This window comes from Protopterus annectens, chromosome 10.part0 (assembly GCF_019279795.1).
Source record: "Protopterus annectens isolate FY-2018-M chromosome 10.part0, PAN1.0, whole genome shotgun sequence".
NCBI classification, from domain to species: Eukaryota; Metazoa; Chordata; order Ceratodontiformes; family Protopteridae; genus Protopterus; species Protopterus annectens.
Genome location: NC_056744.1, coordinates 370516764 through 370530069, shown reverse-complemented (window position 1 = coordinate 370530069; position 13306 = coordinate 370516764). Strand labels below are relative to the sequence as shown.

General features: G+C 39.4%; 1 protein-coding gene across 1 annotated transcript in view; it reads right to left on the bottom strand.

The window, feature by feature from the left end:
* The window catches only part of LOC122814154 (basic salivary proline-rich protein 3-like), a 43523-nt gene extending 34475 nt beyond the window's left edge, over positions 1-9048 (bottom strand). The window contains 3 exon segments of the mRNA XM_044086767.1: positions 8002-8198; positions 8257-8760; positions 8888-9048. Coding sequence (XP_043942702.1) covers positions 8002-8198; positions 8257-8760; positions 8888-9048 — 862 coding nt within the window.
* Positions 9049-13306: the final 4258 nt, after the last annotated feature.

The following is a 13306-nucleotide window of genomic DNA, read 5'->3' as shown; positions in this document are numbered from 1 at the left end:
TACAGAATGTATAGCTGGCACCCATTATGGTGGGGGCAGGGTATTTGACCATACTGTCAATATCATGAGTTTGATTAGGGCCCTGAGTTTTAGAGGGGCTGGATGGAAGAAAAGGAAGGAATGAGCAGGTAATTGTTGCCTCCTCCATGTCATGGGTAGGGTGGGGGAACTAAATGCTGTAACAACTCCCATTAGTGCAGTCTATGGGTGATAAAAATCATAGTGAAATGCCCACAGACACTGGCCATGTAGCTCTCAATTGTTAGAGAAGTGAAGGAATGAGTAATAATGCCCAGGGTCTAGGTATCTCATAGGAGCACAGGAAAATGGAGAAAATACTACGCAAGTGATCACAGGCACTCTAAGATGCCTCGCCTTATAGAACTTTAAGTAGACACACTTAAAAGTTGTTGTTTCCTTTTATGAGTACTTAATAGTGCCTACCTTCAAAATCAGGCAGGGCCATACATGACCACCCTGGTGTAAACTTATGTCTACCCCTCCAGTCATCAAGACTAGCCTTGAAGGCAGACAAAATAGTAATTTGCTTGACCTGTAGTGGTAACTTATTCCATAGGCTGGAAATAAATTGAGTTAAAAACTTATCCCTCCAGTGAGTCTTGTTTATTTTTTTAAACAAGAAACATCTTTATTGAATCATCTTTTATGACATAGGCAATCATACATTTATATAAATGAAAATAAAACCATTTTGACATATTTTCAGTTGAAAACATTATACATCACTTAGAATCTATCCAGCCACTGTCAGTCAAACATTACATGGCTCATTCAGATCCTGCCTTCCCTTAAACCTCATTCCTCCCCCAAAACATTATTCTGAATGATTTGTTCCCAAAATTCCATTTTTTCTATGTAATCTGCTCCTACCTTTTGCTAAAGATCTCACTAACAATTGTTTTATCTACTTTTAGTACACTCGGTTTAAATTTTGATTTCCATTTTATAATAATTGTTTTTTGACAGCCACAAATTTGCTCACCCAGTATTTCTGATAGAGTAGTCTGCAGGGAATTTTTAAAGTCTACCAACTCATTGCATTCCAAAAAATAATTTCCCAGTTACCTCTTTCTTCCCTATCACACCTCCAACATTTGCAAAATACATGATGAAAAATTCTTTGGAGTCTGCTTGTGGTATAAAAATACCCATGCAAACACTTTCATGCAAAGATCCTAAATCTTCTAGACTTTGTTGCATATTTGGGAACCATACATATATTGCCCCATTGTTTCGTTACGAATTGCTTATCCAATCTCTTTTCCCAATACTTTCTAACCTTCTGAGATTTATTCCTACAGTTATCAAGCAATAGTTTATATGCCATATTAATTATCCTTTTTTAACAGCAGTTTCTGCTCTAGATTCTACTAAAAAATGTACCAGTGCTGGGCTTTCACTTAGGATCCTCTTATTTTTTTTCTCTTTGCCTATACTCAGATATCAGTCCTTAATAGAGAAGGCTGCAGTCCAAATGAATTCTTGCCATCATCCCATTCTATTACCTTTCCCTCTGTAATTATTTGCACCAAATAGATTGTTTTCATTGCCAGTTTTCTCCATTAAATTCCAGCCCCTTCTTGTCTATTCTCTGCACCCCTGATTGCAGTTATCTCTATCGGCAGAATCTCCTTTTTCCATTCCCATGTAGGCCTGGTTCTTTGAATACTTTCTGCTACTTTATGAATATAATATTCTGTATGATTATTGTTATTCTCCTTAAGGATCTGCATCCAAAATCCCAGTCTCTCCTTATTTCTTGAGCTTCCCCCTTGTTTCATCATCATCCCTTTCCACTTTGAATTATAGCTTTCTGCTTGTGCTCTCTCTCTCTCTCTCTCTCTCTCTCTATATATATATATATATATATATAGGATCCATAACTGTATATCTCTAAAATACCCCTTCAAATCAAGCAATCACAAATCGCCTTTTTTATTGGAAGGATTAACTTATCCCACTTGACTCTTGCCGTCTGCCCCTCCTACATAAAATCTTTCAACTCTTCATTATTTGCTATCCGCATCTTCTCCTCTGGTTGATAAAAATATGCCTGACTTGTGTATAAATCTAAAGGGACTAAAGAGACTAAACACATTTTAACTGTTTGTATCTTGTTATCCATATCCGTAAAACAGACCTCCCAATTTCTCAATTTTTGTATTATCTTTTGTTTCGTTTCTTCCCACATATCCTTAGCTGCCGTAATAAAATCCTTTTTAATCCAAACTCTTAAGTACTTAATTTTATAAAACCCCCGTAAATATGGGTGTCTTCATTTGTTGGTATAAATTTATGTCCCTAGTATGAGTGTTTCCAGAGCCACTGTTTTTTTGCTAAAAAAGAAGGTCAAATAAAATTGTGTCTGTCATGGCTTGAAAAGTAAGACAGGTCACTTCAGAGCAGCTGGTAAGCTACTGAGTGTAAGGTGAGTTGTGCCAATCTGCCAGGATGTAAGACCTTTACCTTTTGGTTATTTTTTTTTTTCAGTTGAGAGATAGGGCCTGAACTTAACCTCAACATAAATAGAACATGCTGTAGACACTGATATGTTTCTCAAAGGATTCCTGCGCTATGGAATAAGGTTCCCATCTACATAAAGCAGAGTTCATTCCTGACTCTATTCAAATGACATCTTGACCATATGATGGAAAATCTCACATTCACCTCTGTCTGGCCCCATTTCTCTGATCAACAGAGGTCAGCAGTAAGTAAATTAATCCCTAACTAATATGCCCCTCCCACATAACCCTTAGCTACTGCATTAATAACATACCCCACCATATAGGCATATGAGGTACTTAGGGACAAAACTTGGATGAGCTGCATGGCTAGGCTTGGGGGTTGTTAGCTTAGTACAAGCCTATAAACCTATGATATGGTTGGATTTGTACATACCAAAGGAGGCATTTTATTTGATGATAGGGCTGATAAGAAAAGAAGACAGCAAAATGAATTTTATGAATCTTGAGGATATTCCCTTGGAAATTAACTGGCCTAGAGAGAGAAGGGTTTCCTGACTATGGTGACTGAATGAGAGAGAATTATCAACATAAGTGCCCAGGTCTCTTATGACCATATCTGTTTGAAGAGGAGTACCGTGTATAACATATGAAGTGGGAATGGCTTTTTATGCCAAATACTACTATGCTGCACTTTTTTGTAATTATCTTGAGACTGCTGCAAGTGCACCAGGTATGAGCATATTTCAGCACATTTTGGAGCAGTTTAGTATCCATGGATGAGCAGATAACAGTGTCCAGCTTGCAGTTATCAGCACTCTTGGTTAACCACATGTCAAGAATATTGATTTTGATGTCTCCAAAATAAATGCCAAACAGGAGTTCTTGCAGTATCCCACTAGTTACAATTTTACATCTAGGGAGGGCATCAGCAACTCCCAGTACTTGGGATCTGTTGGGTAGTCACTTTGCAATCAAGTGGAAAACGTATGCGTTTATACTAAGTTTAAGTTTCCAGTAATACCAGCATGGGGAATAGTGTCACAAGCCTTCGCCAAGTCAAGATAAGCAGCATGCGGAGAGTGACCACTGTCCATAGCCTCTGTAATCATTTCAAAAGTTTGCCTTCACCATACCAAACTCTGTGGGCCTAGAAGCTGCCTGCATAACTGAGTTCTGCTAAGATTTGTTCCATGGCTTTGCAGATACGGATAATGAAGCTGAAGGGGGGCCTATAATTACCTAGGTCTGTACAGGGGCCACCCTTGTGAACAGGAGTCACAGTGGCTGTTCTGTAGGCATCAGGGACAAACCCTGTGGATTGGCAAAGCTTTAACATTCCATGCAGATGCTTGGATCGTGCATACTTTTCACTGATAAGAATGTAGCCTGGTATGATAACTGGTCCCATAGAAACATTATTTTTAGCCTTTGACAGGAGTTCTGAGTCTTGTTCTAAGTTGATTACAGGGGAAACTAAATTTTTAGGGACAGCAATACCTGGGAAATTACAGCCCCATAAGCCTGATCAGCCTCATCTGTTAAGCTATGGAAAGGAACATTATGGAACCAATAAACAGAGAAGGAGACCTACAGATTCATGACCCAAACCAGTTCAGAGCTGTCAAGGGAAGGTCTTGCCTACTTAATGTGGTTGACATCTTCAAAAAAGTCAGTAAGGCAACGGACAAAGGCAAATCAGTGCAGACTGCCTATGTGGACCCTTTTAAAGACATTTAACACCGTCCCACACTCTGACATCATATACAAACTCACCCAGCTAAATGCTAATCCCTATATACTCGATGGGTAGCAAACTGACTCACAAATACAACATAGAAACCGACTCTAAAACACTCGTCACTAATACACTAACCCCAGGGTTCAGTCCTTGAGCCACTTCTCTTTGGCATTTATTTTTCAGAGGTCAAAGCTAATGTTAAGGGATTACAGCTGACCAAGTTTTTAGATAAAGGCAAACTTGGTCCCACCATAAACTCCCAGAGGATACTATGATCCTACAAGAGAGCTTATCCCAAATAAATAATTGGTGCCAAAACTATGGACAACAATTAAATGCCAAGAAATGTATAATCATAGCCTTTAGCAAGCAGGACTTCCTTTGCAACTATCACATTGACAATACCCACCTCCGAAAGCTGATCCTTTAGTTTGGGATCTAGGTACCTATGTTGACAATGAAATGTCCTTTGATCACCATATGTTCACATTTGAATGGAAATCCTTTTTCATTGCCCAGCTTATATCAAAGGATATGGCATCAGATCCAGGGGCATAACTGTTCCTCCATACTCAACACACATTAGGCCAGTCATTAAGTATAATGCCCCTTTCTGTATATACCTGTAAAAACATTAGTCACAACTGGAATGACTGCAATGCTTCCTCACTAAAAAAAAATGAAGGGACTAAACCATAAAAGTAGGCACTCAACCTCATAGCCTTGTCTTTCCTCTCAGTATTATATAGACTACTGACAGGCAACCTCTGCCTCAGGTATAAAGAATGAACCTACCCTGTTCTGTCAGAACTATTACACATTCAGAAATTCTGTGGTATCAGAAACACATTCTCAGGGGAGTTCAGTCTCTTTTATAATATTAACAGAACATGGTTGAGAAGTAGATATGTACGTCAGGGAATAGCACGTTTAGGGAACTGGTTTCCCCCTCCATGTGAAGCGGAGTAATTCTTGTACTGTATTTGAATGTTAGAAGAATAGGTGGGTAGCTGCAAATTCCTTTATTTTACCACAAACAGCAGTCATGAATAGAGGAAACATACAAGTATAACACATACAGGTTCATTGGTTCATTGGTTATTACTTGGCTAATGACCCTAAAGGGTCCTTTTAAGCATAGCCATGCTTCTCAAATATATATGATAGTTCTGATACCCCTCATTTTATTGGGGTATAGCTTGGGGATGGGTAATCAAGTATTTACAAGCATCCTATTCCCCATCCACTGATTCAAATTGTGCTTGAATAAGTGTAGGGAGGAACTCTGCTTCACATGAGCATGAAGCCTGTTCCAGAAAAAGGGTAGCCCCTGAGACACATACCTGCCCCTTCAACATGTGTTATTTATGTTGCAGATGAGGTTTAGGTCCTTAGGGCAGGTGTTTTTGATACCAATTGTTTTTGCAGATATGTAACAGAGCCATAAGGCTTGGATCACAGGATGTACTGATGTCCAAGAATAGATCGCCTGTCAGTAGTCTTTTTTTTTTAATCCTGGCACGGGCAGACAACCTTATATATAATGGTGACACCATCTGCAGGGCAGATGGAATGCCTGCTGAGGATCTTTAATTTCACTTCCTGAATCATCCCTGATTTTTGCAGGCAGTCACTGCTATTGCTTCATATTTTTATCCTGTCCCTTCTGATAAATCGCTAGGGATTATAGTCAGTCCATAATGCTATGCCTTAGAGTTTCATATTTCTTATTATAGCTCAGGAAACACATGATGATGCAAAGCCTGTTGTTCTGTTATCATTCCAAGTGAATTAGAACAACATTTAAAAATTGCCCCTGATTTTCGTGATTTGCTAAGTTGAAAGCCATGAATATCCTTTAGATTGTGTCATAGTTTTGGTTTGTCCTTCATATAGTTTGGGTATTTTTTGGTCAATTGTTGAGGGTTTTAAAGTACTAATGACAGATAATTATGTCTCTATGAATTATATGCAAACCTGTTTATTTTACCAACTTTCCAAGTATGTAAGAGCAATATTTAAAATCAATCATCAGAGGTGTGCATGGAATTCACTATACCTTGTGTGGGGTCGAGGAAAGTGTGGTGATTATTTCTTTAACTTCCACCCAAATCTCAGAGGTGTGCACAGAAGGTCATTACAGTTTGTCTAGGGTCATGTACTGTTTAGGCGTGCGAGTTGGAAAACATTAACGTGAGTGTTATTATTTTCACTTTTCCGACAATCAAACATCAGACACATTTATACATGTGGTTATTTTTTTGGTGGGCAGGGGTAAGAAGGCATGCTAATTTATACATCTGACAGCAGCAGCAACAAACCATGTTACTATGTTCAGTTTTTTTTTGGCTTTCAGTTTTGCCCCAGTCTGACATCAGAGTGGTACACAACAAGTTACAGTCTTTGGGGGGTAGGGGTGAAGGGGCATACTGTATATAAGCTTAAAAGCAAACACTTGAAATACATGACAGTGGCAGGTTGTGCCTTCACCCCAATTTAACTTCAGGAAGGATACAAAGAAGGTGACTATCTTTTTGGTGGTACTTAGGCAAGCACAAGTTTCTGATATGATGTATGTACCCCACAAGCATTTTATTGGGAAATTATGGTTTGTTCCTTGAAAGAAAAAAATGAATTTCTTTTTTTTTTGCTCATGTTTTTGTTCAAGCAATTACTGGATCAAAAGGTTGGCAATATCTCTAAGCAGCACCCCAGAGCATCTATAACCAATGTAATTATTTATTCCACAGTTATTACTGTACGCTGTAGACAGCTGTGGTGTGTAAAGATACAAGAAAAAATAAAGGTGAGTAATACTACAGTTCTTTCTGTGCTCTTGTTTTTTGTTCATACATATATTTGATTGGATCAAAAGGTAGGACATATCTCTAAATACACCTTACAGCATGTCTAATCTTGTGTCTTCTGGGGGACCGCTAGTTTAATCAGATTATTTATTTCACAGTTATTACACTGCACTTTTGTCCAGTTTGTTTGTGTCAAAAGGATGCAATGAGAAAGCAAAGCTGAAAAATATCTTTCTTCACTTGTATTTTTTGTTCATTCCATAACTGAATCAAAAGGTTAGAGCACAGCTTAAAATGCAGCTCATAACATCTATAACCCCATGGCCTGACAGCCCCATACCCATGGCTTAACTTTATTATTTATTCCACAGTTATTACAATGCACTCCAGGTCAGGTAAGGCATGTTGAAAGGATGTAGGAAAACCTAAAGTTGAAGAGTAAGACTGAGTTTCTTTCCTTAATCAAGATTTTCAGATTAAAGTAGTAAAATGCAACTCAGGACATCTAAGACCAGCCCCATGTTTTCTCCACAGTTTTTTATACTGACACCTGCCCCATTAAGGTGAATTGAAAGGATGCAAAATAAAAAAAAAAAATAAAAAGTAATATGTGAAAATAAAAAATAAAAAAAGTTCTTTGGATAATCTGAGGAGGCAATGGTGGAGGGGTGAATAAGGAGGTAGAAGCACTGATGGATTTGTGATTGGGAGATATGGAGTCCTTTGACCATTTCACCCAAGGCCAGCCCTGATTTTACCTTTGCTGAAATGGTAGACATTTAAGTTTAAAAAGGTATGAAAAAAGAAAGTAACATGAATGCAGCATCACCTGAATCCCTTGCTGTGATAGTTACTTTATTCTGGTGGTTTCAGGGGAATAAGGAGATGTCCTTTGACTGCTCACCTCTCTCAGGCAGCATGGGTTGGGACTGCTCACTTCTTTCAGGGGGCATGGGTTGGGACTGCTCACCTCTTTCAGGGGGCATGGTTTGGGACTGCCCACCTCTTTCAGGGGGCATGGGTTGGGACTGCTCACCTCTTTCAGGGGGCATGGGTTGGGACTGCTCACCTCTTTCAGGGGGCATGGGTTGGGACTGCTCACCTCTTTCAGGGGGCATGGGTTGGGACTGCTCACCTCTTTCAGGGGGCATGGGTTGGGACTGCTCACTTCTTTCAGGGGGCATGAGTTGGGACTGCTCACCTCTCTGGGGTCATGGTTTGGGACTGCTCACCTCTTTCAGGGGGCATGGGTTGGGACTGCTCACCTCTTTCAGGGGGCATGGGTTGGGACTGCTCACCTCTTTCAGTGGTCATGGGTTGGGACTGCTCACTTCACTCAGGTGGCATGGGTTGGGACTGCTCACCTCTCTCAGGCGGCATGGGTTGGGACTGCAGACTTCTCTCAGGGGGCATGGGTTGGGACTGCTCACCTCTCTCAGGGGGCATGGGTTGGGACTGCTCACTTCTCCCAGGGGGCATGGGTTGGGACTGCTCACCTCTCTCAGGTGGCATGGGTTGGGACTGCTCACCTATCTCAGACAGCGTGGGTTGGGACTGCTCATCTCTCGCAGGGGGCATGGGTTGGGACTGCTCACCTCTTTCAGGGTGCATGGGTTGGGACTGCTCACCTCTCTCAGGGGGCATGGGTTGGGACTGCTCACCTCTCTCAGCCGGCATGGGTTGGGACTGCTCACCTCTCTCAGGGGGCATGGGTTGGGACTGCTCACCTCTCTCAGCCGGCATGGGTTGGGACTGCTCACCTCTCTCAAGCAGCATGGGTTGGGACTGCTCACCTCTCTTCAGAGGGCAGGGGTTGGGACTGTTCACCTTTCTCAGGCGGCATGGGTTTGGACTGCAGACCTCTTTCAGGGGGCATGGGTTGGGACTGCTCACCTCTCTCAGGGGGCATGGGTTGGGACTGCTCACCTCTCTCAGGGGGCATGGGTTGGGACTGCTCACCTCTCCCAGGGGACTGCTCAACTCTCTCAGGTGGCATGGGTTGGATAGCCAAGCCCATGGTGTTTGCTTCATGTCAAGCATGGGTTGGATAGCCAAGCCCATATTGTTTGCTTCATGTCAAATCCATGCAGAAGATCAGAGAACTCTTGTTATGGGTGGGTGGAAGGATCTTCGAGAGTTACGTCATTAACAGAAGGTGGTGATACCCCTAACAATGGCCCACTGCATATCCACCCCTTGCACCCTTGGACATTTACAAGCCTAAAGGAGGAAAACATACAGCAATAAAGCAAAAAATAAATAAAAAACTTCAACATAGATGATGGCAGTACGAACACCATGGTCAGCCCTTGCCTCTAGGGCAATGGACTCTTGTGGTTTCCTGCCTCCAGCAAGACATTCAAGGATAATTGCATTAATTCCTTGAATTCTTCTACAGAAAACACTGATGGAAGTCAGTGTGTGTGATATACACAGATCGTGAAGAATTATTCTTTTTATAGTCTGAGTTGTTTGTGTATGTGTGAGTCAGATTTAGCTGCATACACTATCAGGTTTAGCTGCTCATTGCACCTTACTACCTTACCCTTAATGTTGTATGTTTTGTCATATGTAATGTTTATATAGGCTCTTATGCAATTGATTTAACAGCAAACGTACATGGGACTAGTAGTTTCTTTGTAAGACGTATAAATCTAGCAGTTGTAAATTAGAAGGCTTGATTTTGTAACCTAAGCATTGCCTAAATTCCTTCAAAACACTCCAGTGGGTTTCAAGAAAACTTCAAGATACACTGAGGTCAACTACAAATACAGATGGCTTATGTTTCTTGGTTATGCAATTCATTTGTTTCAAATCTCACAAGTGCCTACAGTATACTGTTAAAAATTTCATATAGAATGCAAATAAATGGAGAAACAAGGTGTGCTTATGCTAGTTAAGGAGATTAACAAGAACTTTCCACTTATTTATACTTCCCAGTTATTTAAGTGTTGACCGCTTATGAGAGTAACCTTTGCATTGCTCTAATGAGTACCTACAGAACACTAGTTGTATAAAAGGGTTTTGAACAGAAGGCCCTTTTCCACCACATCAAAAATACCTTTCCAGGACCTAAACTTAACAGGAGAGAAGGGTAGTCATCTGTTTATGTGTTAATATGATTAAATACGTGGACTTGTTAATGTTATACTATGTTTCTCTACCAGAAAATACAATATTTGTCACCATCTACTACATACTCAATAAATAAAAAAATAATAAAAAAATGGTACTAAATGGATTATAGGCTGGGTTTAATACAGAGATTGAAGAATATAAAATATAATGAGGAACTCTTTTTTTTTTCCTGGGGTTTTAAAGTAAATGATACAGGTGATTCTTTCCAAGAACTACTGAACTTTGACTCTAGAATTCTTTGACTCCTAACTTCTGGTTGAATGGGAGAAAATACTTCTTCATGGCTCATATACAGTCCAGACACAAAGGCATTAGGGCCTGATACCATCTTCTTTTTCATAGACTTCAAGATGTTCTGCGGTAATTTTGTTATACCTGACAGTACAAATATCCGGCCTTCATTTCCCACAGTCCAGCAGGGTAAGGGTTAGTAAGTAGGGTAACATGCAAATGTATACATAATCCCCATTATCTGAGGGGATGCCTAGCTTTGAATAAATTCCTTTTTACTTTCTCTCTCTTCCCGGTTTGGTGGCAAATACTTAGAGGTTGTGGGGCCTCCAAACAGTTGTGTTCAGGAGTTGCCAAACTATATTCTATTTAAACATTAAGGGTCTCCTGTACCTGCATATTCATTAGCTGAATCAGAAGATATAACTTCTTTGCGTGTGTGTGTGTGTGTGTGTGTGTGGCATATATATTTATTTATGGCTGCTGCAAACGCATTATACAATCCTGAAAGCAGTTAAGATTCATGTTTCTTTCCTTCATCAGGCTGGTGCTCCATTCCTTTGCCCCCCCCCCATTTTAACCCAGCTTTGACAGTGTCCCATTAGTGACTCAGTGATAATAACTTCATATTGTATCTGTTCTTTTGTTTTTTTAGGGTGCCTAAAGAGTCTGAAAAACAACTACCTAACTTTATGTAACTTTCCCTTCCGAAAGAGCTCCTACCACTGAGTCATCATCTTATAGCTGTATGGGCAACTTTACAAACATCCATATATAATGCAAATGTTTGTGTGTGTGCACATGCTACAGAGTGTATAACTTGTGAAGGTATAAAAATAAGGATACTGATGGTTTAAACTAGATATGTAGTGTTTTCTGTGCATTTGGGAATTTAACCTTTCAGGGGATGTTCTGAATTTTCATCCAGATGAAATATGTTCTTTAAAAACTCTGAATAATTTCAATATGTTCTTTGATGCAGATAAAGTTATGTTGTGGGATACAAAACAAAATCACAAAGGTAAATATTTATAATGTCAATGCTAGACCACCGATGACCCTGTCATTTCTGCTTTAACTTCCTGTGTACAAAAGGCATTTTTTTTGTTTTTTGTGCATGTGTGTGATCACAACAGCAATTCCTCTGCATTATACAAACTAGAGAAGGAAGTTGTTGTGGGAGAGTTCCCGTGTTTTTCAACTTACTTATGTTCGAACTGACTAGTTAAGCATATTTCCATGTAAGCATATATATTACAAGTCTATTTTCTTATTTGCCTTTCATCTCCCTGTTGACTATTACACAGTCCATATAAGTTATCAGAAATCAGCATTAGTTTAACAACCATTTAAAAAGATTTCAGGTTGCTGCTTATTATAAAGTAATTATTTCTTTCCTTATATTTGGTGCTCATTATAAAGTAGTCACTATTCTGAGGGTTCTAAGGATGTGGATCCTGTGACCCTGTCAAACAATAAACCATAAGTGCAATATTATTTTGTTTCCATTTGTAAATCTGCTTTGGTAAATTAGAGCTAAATTCCAAACTAGAATAGCATTGATCATTCCTAACAAAAACATATATCTAAAACAGCACGCGGTTTCTTGGGCATATCTGAACAGTTGCAAGAAGAGCTTGAACATGCACGCCATTTTTAAATGAGGAGGCTGAGTGACTCAAATGGAAGGAAAACATTCAGTTAAATGTCTCTTTTGGGGAATTTTAACATACTCAACCTGGAGTGGACAAGTCCTCATATGGCATTACTAGTGTAGTGGCCATACTTCTCAACTGTCCAGATTTTTGCCCCAATTTTTTTTGTCTCTTCTTCTTAAAATGTGTGGTTTTCTGGTCATAGGCACCAGAAGCTGTTGAAGACTGGGGGACAGTGGCTGAGAGGGGCACTTAGTGATCTAAAAAGGGCAATTTTTTATAACTATTTAGTACCACAACATAGGTTCACTTGGAGGACATTTTAAGCTTAGCCAATTCCCTTTTGGTGCTTGAATTAACATTTTCTGATTGGTCTTACCTATCCCATGGCTGATAATTATATATTAGCCATAGTGTGAATAACTTTGATCATGAAAATAAATATTCCAGCCACAGGATGCAAACAAATACTAAAAAACTTGTTTAATAGCACAACAGACTTAGCATTTTCACCTTACATATAACAGGCTTCTTCAGAGTCAATTACAATGCACCTAGCACTCTCCTTAAGTAACCCCGTGTAAAATATGCATCCAATTAAATACTTCATCTCATTTAAAGACATGCAACACAATTCAATACATTTAAATGTTCATTTGCATATAACAAACCAAAATATTTTTACAAGAAATTCATATATAAAACATGTTGTTTTTAAATTGTTGCTGTACATATTCAACATGTGCAAATAAACAAACTAGGCAATACTTATTTTCTTTTTTCTATACAACCAGAGCCCTTTGTTTTAATATTGGTATCAGTGAAATAGCATCTTTAAGTCCTGGAGCTACTGTGGCATTTAAACTCAATGCATGTAACACTGTGAAGATAGAGGGCATTGTGCACATCTTTGTTTTTAATGGCTCTAAGGTGCTCACGTATTCTATCCCTGAGCCTACATGTGGTTTTGCCTATATAAAATCCAGGGCAGGAGGTACAGATTGCTAGATAAACCACGTTGGTAGAATTGCAGTTACATTTACCAGGACATTTTAAGGTCAAACTTGAACTAGTTACTGATACATAAGGGCCATCATTGATGAACTTGCAAAACCTACAAGTCCCACATTTAAACATTAGTGACCTATGTTGCTTTATTTTATCTTGATTTCTGTGCCCTACCAAGATATTCTTTAAATTTCTATCCCTGCTATAAGCCACCAAGGGCTTGTGCCCAAGTTTCACCTTTTT